This window comes from Vicia villosa, unplaced genomic scaffold (genome assembly GCF_029867415.1).
Source record: "Vicia villosa cultivar HV-30 ecotype Madison, WI unplaced genomic scaffold, Vvil1.0 ctg.000664F_1_1, whole genome shotgun sequence".
Lineage (NCBI taxonomy): Eukaryota > Viridiplantae > Streptophyta > Magnoliopsida > Fabales > Fabaceae > Vicia > Vicia villosa.
The window spans coordinates 149,940-164,093 of NW_026705296.1; the positions used below are offsets into that span (position 1 = coordinate 149,940).

General features: G+C 29.4%; 1 protein-coding gene across 2 annotated transcripts; it reads left to right on the top strand.

Annotated features, from left to right (window-relative positions):
• Nucleotides 1–2,056: 2,056 nt before the first annotated feature.
• Nucleotides 2,057–4,774, top strand: LOC131630263 (putative cyclin-D6-1). Of its 2 annotated transcripts, none has more exons than XM_058901057.1 (6): nt 2,057–2,447; nt 2,619–2,699; nt 2,820–2,912; nt 2,995–3,208; nt 3,285–3,415; nt 4,157–4,774. In XM_058901057.1, the coding sequence occupies exons 1-6, from the start codon at nt 2,268–2,270 to the stop codon at nt 4,361–4,363; spliced, it is 906 nt and encodes a 301-aa protein (XP_058757040.1). In that variant the 5' UTR covers nt 2,057–2,267; the 3' UTR covers nt 4,364–4,774. The 2 variants fall into 2 exon arrangements, with proteins under 2 accessions (XP_058757040.1, XP_058757039.1); XM_058901056.1 differs by having other exon boundaries at nt 2,817–2,912; nt 4,157–4,769.
• The last annotated feature ends 9,380 nt before the right edge of the window (nt 4,775–14,154 follow it).

The following is a 14,154-nucleotide window of genomic DNA, read 5'->3' on the forward strand; positions in this document are numbered from 1 at the left end:
CTCTATTTCTCTCTCCCCCGTCTCTCTCTATTTCTCTATCTATATGTAATTACATTTGAGAAAGGAAAAGTAGAAAAAAAAGAAATAAAATTCCATGTTCCAGCTTTATAGGTACAATGAAAATCTATATCAATGATTGTGATTCACTAGAAGGACAAGGTGCATATTCAACACTTCAAACAAATTCTTGAATCCGTAATTGCATTATAGTGCACTCAATTGGGCCTAGGCGCGCCACCTTCATCTTACGCACATGAGGGCACGTGGAGGCTATAAATGCATTAACATTTTGTCCATGTGATGTGCATTTAATGGCCATATTCCTTATGAAAACTACTTCGACTCAACACCACCACAAGACATATTATCAATGAACATATTCCTTTGAAGGTTCACAAATACTGGCCCAATCCTCGCTTCAAAGTTAATACTAAAGACTGAGGTGTGGGCATCTATTTTAGGATTACCAATGGCCTATGAAGACTGGCCCAATCGATAAGCCAAATTAAATCTTGGCGCGCTAATCATTAACTTACACGTGGACCCTTATTCACTGAGACATCACATGAGCATAGTCTCTCTTCCATCTCAATAGTTGATCTATATCTAACGATCATCCGCAATTCACGTCAAATAAATTAGGGACAATTATAAATGTCTTTTATAGATATGCGTGACTTTCTAACACACTCAAGTATTCTTTTCACTCATAATAGAAAAAGTTGCTCCTCATATATATATATATATATATATATATATATATATATATATATATATATTTACTTAAATGTTAGAATGCTACTCCCTCCGACCATAATTATAAGCAAAGATTCTCTTTTTAGGTTCATTGGGTCATGAATGTATCTGGTCTACATAAAAGACCAGATACATTCATTATTCAATGAACCTAAAATGAGAATATTTGCTTATAATTATGGCCGGAGGGAGTAAGCATTTGTAAGTACTTCCTCTTATTGCAAGAGAATAATAGCCCCACACAAAATATCTTATTGTGTTGTTCATCTTTAACCTTACATTTATTTCTATTCCGATACAATATAGTAAGTGGAAAATACCTCATAGACACACTAGTTAGCAAACTTTAGGTCGGTCTGGACATTGACTTTACAAGGAAAGGTTTAACCACCGACCTCGCTCGAGGTTCAAACCCTTTAAACCATTAGCTTTAACTAGGGAGAAATTATCATAGTACACCTTAAAGTTTTATATTTCTTGAGAATCGAGGCCCATGGTAGTTTATGTACAACACATACAATCCTTAATCAAACGAGAAACCTTTTCTAAAGAACAAAATCGTGATGAATTCCCACACCAAAGCAGTCAATTCCTAGTAAACATAATGGTCAGCACACTTTAGGTCGGTCAGAATATTGGTGTAAAAGGAAGGGTTGAACCAGCCGCATGTTCGAGGTTCGGATCCTTTAGCCTCTTAGCCTTAATTGAGGTGCAACTGTTCTGATACACCTTTGAATTCCACACTGATTGAGAATCGACATCAAAAATATTTTATAAACAATACTTACAATCTTCAATCTAAGAAAATGCCTTTTTCAAAGAACTAAACCGTAATAAATTCTCACACTCAAAGATGATAATATCTCGTAGAAGTAGTGGTCAATGAATTTGATGTCACTTAAAAAAAAATATTATAATATTTATTTTCATCAAGAAAAATTAATAATGTAATTAGTGTGTCTATTATATGTATAATTATATCTAAAATACTTTGTTTCAATAGTAATTAATTTTAATTTTACATATCCAAAATTACTTTGTAATATTATTTAGGAATTTACTTTTAAAAGTTAAAATAAATGTATCTTATAATGTGAAAAAGAACTTATATTTAAAAATATTTTTTTATTAAATAAATGCTTATATTTAAAGAAAAAAAGAGAGGAAGATACATGAAGCAAAACTAGTACACCATAGCATTAGGTACATCCTCTTATCTCATAAAGTGCAATGCAACACTTATCACAACTACCTCCTATAAATATCCCATATTTTATTCACCAATTAGAGACAAAAGGAAAGAAAATAGAGACATAGTGTTTCGTGCCAAGACATTATACTTATGAGTAGCTAGCAACTAGTGGTAGCAAAGCAAAAACAATTCAACCCCTTCCATAGCTTTCATCTGAAAACTCACTCATTGCCTTTTCCCTATCACTTCTTTTCTCTCCCTTTAACAATGCTTAATATCTTCCTTCTTTCTCACCATCACTAACCAAATCTCTACATCCATGGAGTTCAACCTTGAAAACCCTCTAGAAAACTTTCATGACCTTCCTAATTCTCAATGTGTTTCTTCCCTTTTCCTCATTGAATCTGACCATATCCCTCCACCAAGTTACTTTCAAAGCCTCAAATCAAATGAGTTTGATACCTCACTTAGAACTGATTTCATCTCTCTGATCTCACAGGTAATTAACCAACATATTTTATTTTTTAAAGTTCGGCAGAATCAAAATATCAGTTTGATTCTGTCAAAAAATTTCTGTCAATCCAAACATCAATTCTGATGTTTGGATTTGCGGCGAGTTATGTATATCAAACCAAACATTTAATAATGTTGGTTAATTGTTTCTATGTAGTTGTCATGCAACTTTGATTCGTTTGTGACTTACCTAGCTATCAACTATTTGGATCGCTTTCTAGCTAACCAAGGAATTTTGGTAAGAAAAAAAATCAAACACTTCATTAAACAACATTATTGAATTTAATACTTTTATTAATCATGAATAAAAAAAATTTGAGATCTAAATTACAATGGACATATATACATGTAACAGCAGCCAAAACCATGGGCCAACAAACTTGTTGCAGTAACATGTTTTTCACTAGCAGTAAAAATGTTGAAAACAGAATACTCTGCCACTGATGTTCAGGTAAAAAAAAAAAAACTTTACGTTATATGTTAAAAATTAATGCAAATTTTAATTTTAAACCAATGTTTTTATTTTATAATAGGGTCTTCTGAATCATGATGATGGTGGTTTCATTTTTGAGACACAAACAATAAAGAGAATGGAAGCACTTGTGTTAGGAGCATTACAATGGAGAATGCGTTCTATTACTCCATTCTCTTTCATTCCTTACTTCACCAATTTGTTTAATCTTGATGATATAACATTGAAGGTTCTCAAAGATAGAGCTTCTCAAATTATATTCAAGTCACAAAAAGGTAAATTTATTAATTAAAAAAATTAATTAATGTGATTGATATTTGAATTTATATTTTTTTATTTTTTATTTTTCAGATGTAAAGGTTTTGGAATTCAAGCCATCTATAGTTGCTGCTTCATCTCTTCTTTATGCTTCACATGAATTGTTTCCTTTTCAATATCCATGCTTCTTGGGAACAATATCCAATTCTTCATATGTAAATAAAGTAAAGATTCTTTCATTATTTTCTTTTCTAATTTTTTTATATCATATTAAAACAATTTTTTAATACCTATTTGATTATTTGATCAAGATCAAACAATATTAAAAAAATTATAATTCAAAATATTGAGCTTGTATTTTCACTGCACGATCTTGATCAAAAGGCTATTAATATCACGATTGCTAGAGTTGTCTCAAAATTTTTAGAGGCTCTATAAAAACGAGTCGCAGTTTAATCATGACAAAGCAAATAGACGCCTTAAACCGCGACAAAAATTTTATGAACCCTTGTTTAACCATTCTTTAACTGTGACAAATTTTGACCCATGTGCTCTAGCGCGCCCTCAAAGACAGACGTGACGATTGAGTTGACAGCAAACACAAATGATAAAATTACCTATTTATTATTTTTATATATGTATATCATTATGAGTTTAATGGTTATGCACAGACAGTGTAAAAAAGTTTTACACTGTCATCCAATTAGAATATAACGTTTTGTCATGTCATACAAATTTTTTAAAATTTTCAGTCTGACTTGTCCTGATTCATGATCATCATTGGTTAACATTGTAAAACTATTTTACCCTGTCAGTGCATATCCTTTTTTTCCTATCATTATTATTATTATTATTATTATTACTATTATTATTATTATTATTATTATTATTATTATTATTATTATTATCATTATTATTATTATTATTCAATTGTATGGATAATAGAGTCTTTTTATTTACTGCAGGAAAGTGTGATGCAGTGCTATAATGTAATACAAGAGATATATAAGGAAGAGTACGAATCAATGTTTAATGCAAACTCAAGTTCAGGCACACCAGTTAATGTGTTAGACGAGAATTTTCTAAGTTTGGAAAGTGAAAAAACCAATGGAACAAATCTTGATCCAACTGCTATGATACAAGAGAAGCATTTCAAAAGAAGGAAAATTTAATCATAAATGCTCAAGTACTCAAAAAAAAAAAAAAGAGAAGAAGATAACAACATTTAATTCTTCTGGTCCATCAAAGAACAGTTAAAAAATTAATGTGAAAAAAATGAGGATACAATAATAGGAAGAGATAGTTAATGGACAAAATCACTATAATGTGATTCTTGTACGGATTTTATTAAATCTTGTGATTGTGAAAAAGGAACATGTATGAAATTTTATTTTTCCTATGATAGAGGAAACAAAAAGACAAGATGTAGCTTTGAATTGTTTTGTTATTGTCTGATTTGTAGTCAAGTGTGGTTCTGTCTTTTAGCTTATGGCAGAGGAATAATAGTGTAGTAATAGTGAAACAGCAAATTTTGTTGGAAGGGTTTTATAGTACTGTCATTTTAAAGTAAAAAGTATTTTGAATTATGCAATATTATTTATAAGCGCTTATTTAAATAAATATTTGTGGTATAAATTGTAAATAAGTTGTTTATCTAAGAGGAGCGGAGTGCCGAGCTAGCATTAAGACTATTGTTGGGGAAGGGCAAGTGCGACATAATTTATGTTTTTTTATTTTATTTATAATTTGGACCGTATAATTCTATATAATGTTTGTAACAGTAAAATTTTAATTAACTTGAATCGTAATACAAAAATACAACTGTTCTGTATTCTTAAATTGACATATTTGATCGGACATCGTAAATAAATATTATGTTCGTTGTTTGTGATTTCTATTTTTATTTTCTCTTATATTATTAATTGTAGTTGTAATTGATATTTTACAATACATCTATTCGGATACTAACTATTAGAAATTCTTGTGTTCGCTCAATTGAGACATCAATGATATTTCCATCAAAATCGAACAATATATTTAAAAATAATTTTAACTATAACCACAAATCTATCACAATACTTAAAATTTATAAAGCATTAAAAGTTTCCAATGACCCAAATTTCTTTATCAAAGATATTTGGTTGGACCAAATTTGAGATCTCTAATCTTGTACCTAAAGAGTTGATTGCAACTTCACATAATAAATTGGGACCACAATGGGTTGGTTCATTGAAGAAATCAAAAAATGCCCTTTTCTAAAGTTTTGTTCTTACTTCTTTACTTCTTTGTTTTTGTTCTTCATCCTCTTTCATGTGTGTTTCGTGTGTATTATAATGGCAACATGAATGCCAATATTCTTAGTCACAAATAATCAATTATACACTTTAACATTTTTAATTCAATTTGTTAGTAGTTAACCAAAGTAGGTAAGATTAAGTAATATAATGTCTTACCTGTTACTTCATTAGGTTCTTTACTATAGTAAAGTTTGATAATGCAGTGCTTTTGATTTACTTTTTTTTTTTTTTTTACTTTGGAATATTTTGTTGGTTTTCTTATATGAAAGCATCATTTGTTGAAATTCTTGTTTGAATGGAAATAAAGGTTTAGATGGAGCATGTGATAGGAGATTGATTGTGGTGACATTTTATACTTTATGGTTACTAGCTTTATAGTAAATAGTCAAGTGTTAGGTTTATATAATTGGCTTTGGTATATGAAACCTTTACCTCAAAATCCATGGTTTGATGATTCACTACAATTAGGAATTCTCCGCATTAATGTAATCATCAAATCAACGATCGTTCTATCATGATTTTACGATTCATAAGTTATAAAAAAGTAAAATGTGTTTATATGAACTATGAGATTGCGATCTGACAAATGTCGATATTATGAATGTGCGAATTTATTGTTCTAAAAAATTGACAGGGTTATTCTCCACTTATAACAACAATATATAGTACTATTATACATGTATTCTAGCTAGTTTACAACTTAGGATATTGACTTGAAAACAAAACCATCCCTAACAATATGCAATTATACCTTAATATTCACTACCTCATTTCTTAACTAAAGGAAACAACTTGAAAACAATGAGAGCCAATCCTTGTATGTTATAATAAAACCTAGGTTTATGCATTATATTAATATTCACAATTTATATGAAGTCTTATCCAATGTGCACTACACATTTTTGTACATACGTAATGAATGAAATGTGACGTTTTGGCTACGAATTTGTTAGTTGAGGTGTCTTGCTAGAGCCACAAGACAAGTAGCTGATGCAGGGGCAATTAAAGTAGTGGAACCCCCTAGCCCTCTGCTCAAAGTCACATGAATATGGATATAGATATAAAAGAGTTGGCACTTGTCACTTCATTGTCATCTTGGTGTGGCTGCAATGATATTCCTAAGAAACTCAGTAATAAACTATATACTCTCCTATCACAGTAATTGAATAACATATTTCTATTATATAAATTTAGTATTATCTGAGTGCAAGTGACTAATCCTTGAGAGTGAGGATGACCCCAATAGATAATAAAATTATGAGAATTTCTTTCTTCACCTCCCTATGGGGCTGATCCCTAGCGAAAATCCCTAAATACCCCTACTTCGGGAATACATTTCCGAAATAATTTTTTTTCCAAATTTTCCCAGAATTCGGAAATGCATTTCCGAAATCCCATTTTTTGGGATTTCGGAAGTACACTTCCGAAAAACGCAGAAGTTTTGAAGTATAGAATTATTTTGAAATGGTGGTTTAAAACTAAGATCTTCAAAGATTTATACTATTTATTAGTTAATAAATTGACAATAATGTTTCTTATGACAAATATATCGATTTTAATTATAGGGAACAACTATTTCAAATTTTGGACCGATCAAATAAAACATCTTACAAATGGAATATTTTAGAATAAAAAAAGATATTTTAATAATTTTGGAAATTTGTTATATTGAATTAATAATGATACACAAAATTAGAATGAATTTATTATATTACAATGACCTAAAAACTGTCATATTCAGTTCATTTTATTTCTATCAATTAATAATTTATTTTCATTTTGATGCTTTGTTTCTTTATTCTTTTGAATCTCTCAACTATTATTTTTAGTATATTAAAAATATTATAAATTTTGAGTCCTCTAAATTATTTGCTACTATTTTAATTTTAATTTTTTTTTTTGCAAAGTTTCACGTGGTGCACTTGTGTATTTCAAATGATTTTTTTCTGACATTTCATCAATACAAATTTAAATTATTATTAGTTTAATAATTTACTATTTAAATCTTAAATTTTATTAATTTATTTATAAATTTGAGTTAAGCTTTAATTGTTAAAATTAAAATTTTAATTGAATTTTTTAATAAATTTTATTAGTTTTAGATATTTTATAATTAACGTAATAAATTTTAATTAAATTTAAAATTATATTTTGTAATTAACTATTAAACTATTTATATTTATAATTTAGCTATTTTATAATTAACGTAATAATTTTTAGATAACCTCAATAGTTTAGTTAAATAGTTACAATTTTATAAATAATTTATTTAATAATTCAACTATTTACTTTTTAAATAGTTAATAATAGTTAAAAAATAAAATTTATTAAAGTTATAAATAATTAAGTTAGTAAAATAATAATATTTTAAAGTTTTATCAATGGTATATAAAATACTCACGGTACTTGTATATTCAGTATATTAAAATATATATAAAATTTCTGATTAATTTATATGTTCTAATGATTATTTAATGACATATCATTGATAAAATATATTTTAAAAAAATAAATGAAGATTAAAAAATAAACAATTAAATTAAGAAAATAATAATATTTTAAAGTTTTATCAAAATGAAAATAACTAATATTAATTATTTTTACTAATTTAAAGTTTTATGTATAGAATTAAAGTACCAAAATTAAAAGAATTAGTAATTGTCAGACATAAATATAATTAAATACAACTTTTTATTTTTTTAAAGAACACTTAATCTAATATTGGAAATTAATCAGTTACTTTTATTAGGCAATTATATAATCAATTAATTTTAATCTAATTTTGGTAATTATATAATTTTAATTAATACAATTGATTCACCTTGATTTTTGTTTTCTGTATCAGACAATATTTCGGAAGTGTACTTCCGAAATATTTCAGGGGAGGTGAATTCGGAAGTGCATCTCCGAATTCACCTTTTTATTGCAAAAAAAAGGTGTTTTCGGAAATACATCTCCGAAAACACATTTTTTTCATAAAAATAAAGTGTTTTCGGAAGTGCACTTCTGAAATCAATCTTTTTTCAAAAAAAGTGGTTTCGAAAATGCATTTCCGAAATATAGAGGCATTTTGGGATTTTCGCCGGAGGTGACCAAGAAGGTTGGGAGGTTGATAAAGAAATTTCCTAAAATTATTTATTAGAAAACTTAAAATTATTGCATGTTAGAGTTGAATTCGAACTTAGTTAAATTAATAAAGATTTTTATCATCTCTTCTAAATACTTTCAGATATTGAATATGATATTTTTGATTCACATTTTTTTTAGAGTGGAAAAACTTATTAATTTAATGGTAAAATATTTTTTTTGGTCGCGTAAGTTAACCTTAGGGTTCATTTTGGTCCCTTAACTTCAAAAAGTTCCATATTGATCCCTTAACTCTTCAAAAGGTGTCAGTTTAGTCCTTTTTGGCATATTAGCGACGGATTTAGCGACCGATTTTTGAGTTTTTCTGTTGCTAATATGACAAAAATGACATATTTTGAATAGTTAAGGGACCAATATGGAACTTTTTGAAGTTAAGGGAACAAAATGAACCCCGTGATTAACTTACATGACCAAAAAGAATATTTTTCCTAATTTAATCTAGCCTTAACTTTATTGGGATTTAAAATATTATATATAATTAATTTTTATTGTTTATAATATTGATCAAAATATGTATATTATTTTGACTCATTTTTAGAAAGACGGTATTTAAGTACCGTACAAAATATAAGCAGAATTGAGAATGGATCGTCTTCGGTAAAGCTTTTCATTGCAAGGAGTTTAGTGAACATTCGTTCCTTTTTAAGTTATTTTTATCAATTTAATCAACATGCAGCAAAAATCGAATGACTCACATTTAACGGAAGAAAAATGTCATTGAAGACAATGTTCTCCCACTAGAATAAAACTAATCACAAAGGTTGATCACGTGCAAGAACTGAATGATTACAGGACAATATGCTTGATTGGAAATATGTAGAAAATTGTGGAAAAAATGTTGGCTCAAAGGTTAACAAAGGTCATTTGTTTAGTCATCTCAAGTAGTCAAACTACTTTCATGTTGGGTAGACAAATTTGATGGGATCCTCCTGGTGAATGAAGTTGTTCATATTGCAAAAGAAGAAAAAATTCTTACTTTATTTTTGAGGTAGACTTTGAAAAGGCCTACGGTTGTGTGAATTAGAAATATTTAAAATATATGCTGGAGAGATTGGGGTTTGGATCTAGATGGATCAGCTGGATGAAGGATCGTATATTTGGCGAGACTCTTTCTGTCCTAATCAATGAAAGTTTCTAAGTATATCATACCATGCTCTTAGTTCTTTATTCAAGCCATAAAGAGCTTTCTTTAACCTAAAGACATGTGAAGGATTCTTGAAGTCTTCAAAACTTGAAGATTGTTTGACATAAACTTCCTCATTGATGTATCCATTCAAGAAGACACTCTTGACGATCATTTGAAAAAGCTAAAAATTTAATGAACATACATAAGTAATAAATGAATAACTTCTAACCTTGCAACCAAAGTTAATGTTTCTTCAAATTGGATTCCTTCTTCTTGATTATAACCTTGAGCCACCAACATTGCTTTGTTTTGAACAGTTATACCATTCTCATCAAGTTTATTCATAAACACCCATTTGGTACCTATGATGTGTTTATCCCTTTGCCTAGGAACAAGTTCCCAAACTTGATTTCTTTCGAGTTGATTTAAGTCCTCTAGCATGGCAAGTATCCATTGATCGCCTTCCAAGGATTCATTAATCTTAGAAGGTTCTATTTAAGAAACAAATGTCATATTTAAGCAAGCATCCTTGAGATTTAGCCTTGTTGAAACTCCTTTTCTTATTTTACCAATTACTTTTTCAATTGGAGTATCACGATGGGTTCTCCATTATTGAGGAAGATCACTTTAATTTGACTCGTGTTATGAAGATTATTTTTCTGTTTCGGTTGATCAACATTATAAATTCTATAAGATTTACTAGATAAAGAGTAACCTAGAAATATACTTTGGTCAGATTTCTCATCAAACTTACTGATATTTTCTTTGTCATTGTTAAGGATAAAACACTTGAATTCAAAGATATGAAAGTGAGCAATGTTTCGCTTTCTTGCTTTGAAGAGTTCATATGGAGTCTTTTTCATTATTGGTCTTATGATAACCCGATTACTTACATAACATGACGTACTAACCATATCTGCCCAAAAATACTTTGGTATACTTGAGTCACTAAGCATTGTTCTTGCAAGTTCTATTAGAGATCGATTCTTTATTTCTACCACTCCATTTTGTTTTGGAGTCTTTGATGCTGAAAAGCGGTGGAATATGCCATTTTCTTACAAAATTCTTCAAACAATACATTTTGGAATTCTCCACCATGATCACTTTTAATTGATGCAATCTTTAATGGTTTATCATTTTGTACTTGCTTTGTATACTTCTTAAATGCCTTATAAACATCACTTCCCTGCACAAGAAACAAAATCCACGAATATTTAGAAAAATCATCAACAATAACTAAGGCATATACATTAGCTCTAAAGCTTCTTGTTCTTGATGGACCAAACAAGTCCATGTGCAACAATTGAAAGTTAATTTGGTTTATTTTCCTTTTTGACAATCATCACTTAATTTATCTTTGACAAACTTTACCTTTGGTAAATCAATGACTAGGTCACGTTTGGCAAGTTTGTTTATAAGTTCCATATGAATATGCCAAAGCCACGAGTCATTGTTGTTTACTAAGAGAAATTTTACTTTCAAAGATAAATCATCTAAAGACATCATAAAAATATTATTGATTCTTTTAACTTTGAGTTTTACCTCATGAGTGGCTTCATCTTTAATCAAGCATCCTTCTTTGGTAAACTTGATTTTGAAGCCTTTGTCACAAAGTTGACTTATGCTTAGAAGATTTTGCTTTAGTCCTTCAACATAAAGTACATCTTCAATAGTTGTGAAAGGATGTGCTCCAACTTTGCCAATTCCAATTATTTTTCCTTTATTGTTGTTCTCATAAGTGATATAACCCTTGGCCTTAAGCACTAGATTTAAAAATTTGCTTATGTCTCCCGTCATATGCTTCGAACAACCACTATCAAGATACCATAAATTTGTAGTGTTCCTCAAGCAAGCCTTCAAAAAAATAGTTTTGTTAGGTACCCATTGTGCTTTGGGTCCTTAATAATTATTTCCTTTTTTGATCCACACCTAATACCCACTTGCCACACTAAAGTTTCTTACATAGCAAGCATTAGGTGTGTGACCAATTATACCACAATAGAAACATGTAGGAACAAAATTACTTCTATATGTAGGAACATAAGATTTATTTTTAGGAAATCTCTTTTTAGGATGATGATGAACTTTTTGTGCCTTATTCACTTTCTCTTTGTTGGATTGGTTACTTGCCTTAACAAAGATAGTTTTACTAGTACTTGGTTTATCAAATTTAAAATAACCAAGTCCACTTTTATAATTTGACTACCTTTGTTTACTAAAGATATTGTCCAATCCAAAATTTCCTTTTTCATATCTTTCAAGAACTCTTTTCAATTGAACAATTGGAAAAGAAAGTGAATCACACTCTTTGCATGTAACACTCAGTTTTTCTTTGCCAACATAATGTTGTTTTTTAACTTCAAAATCTTTTTGTATGGTGTCAATCTTTTCTTCAAGAGATAAAATTTGTTTCTTTTGTGTTGACACCATTTTATACAGAATTTTACATTCATTGAGTAACTCATCTATAGCTTATTGTGCATCATCATCATAAGAAGATATTTCATTACTGACCACTTCTTCTTCATCATCAAAATGGTGTGATGCCATCATGCAAGATTTACACATTCTTCGCTTTCTGAATTGGATGATGAACTTACTTCATTATCATCCCATGCAATGTAGGCTCTTTTAGGCTTTGACTCATTTTTTCTTTTGAAACTAATTTTCTTTGCAAGTTTTGAACAATTCATCTTTATGTGTCATTGTTTCCCACATTCATAGCAAGTGACACTTTGTGTTTATGCAGAGGGTTCTTTCTTATTAAAAAATTTATTCTTTTTTAAAAAGTCATAATTCTCATTATTACCAAAACATTTGTCTAACCTTTTTAGAAGGAGGATGAAGATCTCATCTTCTTCCAGAGCGTCTTTCTTTCTACTTCCTTTGAATCAACCTTTAAAACGATACCTTTGAATTTCTTCTCTTGATTCTCATGCTTCTCTAGTCTTTCAATTTCCATCTCATATTATTGAAGTTTTTCAAATAACGTTGCGGAAGTCATAGTGGATAGAATTTTCTTTTCGGATATCGCCATGACTTTTGGTTGACATTTCCTGGTTAAAGATCTTAGCACTTTAAGATTAAGTTCATCGTTATAAAAAGTCTTACCAAGTGCTATCAAATTATTTGTCAAATGTTTGAATCTTTTCTGCAAGTCAAGTATTGATTCTCTGGGTTGTATTCTAAGCAACTCGTATTCTTGACTCAAGGTGTTCAATCTTAATCTTTTAACTTCAGCGGTTCCTTCATGAGTTTCTACCAGTGTATCCCATATTTGCTTTATTGTAGTTCATTGTGAAACACGAAAAAACTCGTCCATGCTAAGTGCCCCTTGAAGCAAGTTTATCGCTTTCTTGTTATATAGTCTTTTCTTTTTATCATCTTCGTCCCAAGAACTTTCGATTTTGGTTGTGCCAACGCCATTGACAATGCTAGTAGTGATAAATGGACCATTCTCTACAGCAACCCCGATTTCATTTCCTTGTGCCTCTAGATGTGCCTTCATACGGATTTTCCAAAAGTCAAAGTATTCACCACAGAACAATGGAGGCTTGTTATTACTACCACTATCTCTAAAAATCAGATTTGCATTTGTAGACGCCATTCTGGATCTTTAGAAACATGTTACCTGTAACCTGCTCTGATGCCAATTGTAAGTAAGGAATGCACCTAAGAGGGGGTGAAATAGGTGTTTTGATCGATTTTTGGTTTTAGAGATGTGCTACTTTAATTTTATGGTTTTATGGTGTTTATAAAAATGGTAAAGTGCATAAATGTAAAGAGCACAAAGGAAATATACTAGTTTCTCTCACAGTCTAAGAGTACGTCTAATCCCCTTACAACATGTAAGAAATTTCAATAGTGTTAGAACCTTGTACAAGCCTAATCCTAGTATCTATACACAAGTTACTAACCAAATCACTAAGGCAAATCACCTTATGATTCAACCAAGTAGAAAAGAGAACAATTCTCTCTTTTTCATTCTCTTGCATCCAATAATCCTTGACAGCAAGGTATACAAACACAATTCTAAATTTTTATAAGTTAAAATATGTTAGATATATATCAATTACTAGAATTGATCTTCCCTTTCAAGTAAGCAATTCACAACATGTTACACAAGTGCTCAGAAGTAATGTTGAAACTTTAAATGACGCAATAAAATTGAATGCAGTAAGTTTCACACAAAGGTTTATGACACAAAGCACTTGTTTGAAATTTGAGAGAAAATGAGTTTGAATTAAATTGAAAGAGGTGAGTTTTCAAAATCTAAAACATAGAGTATTTATACATGCATTATACAAGTATGAAAGAGTATAATATCATGAATCAATATCTTGATTGATGGATGAAATTTGAAACACGTTAGAATCATATTTTTAGCTAAAAA

Bases quoted from the DNA above. Each gene is read 5' to 3' on its own strand.
- LOC131630263 (XM_058901056.1), top strand. From the start codon at position 2,268: ATGGAGTTCAACCTTGAAAACCCTCTAGAAAACTTTCATGACCTTCCT. The intron at 2,448-2,618 runs GTAATTAACCAA...GTTTCTATGTAG, and splicing joins TCATCTCTCTGATCTCACAG to TTGTCATGCAACTTTGATTC. The intron at 3,209-3,284 runs GTAAATTTATTA...TTTATTTTTCAG, and splicing joins TATATTCAAGTCACAAAAAG to ATGTAAAGGTTTTGGAATTC.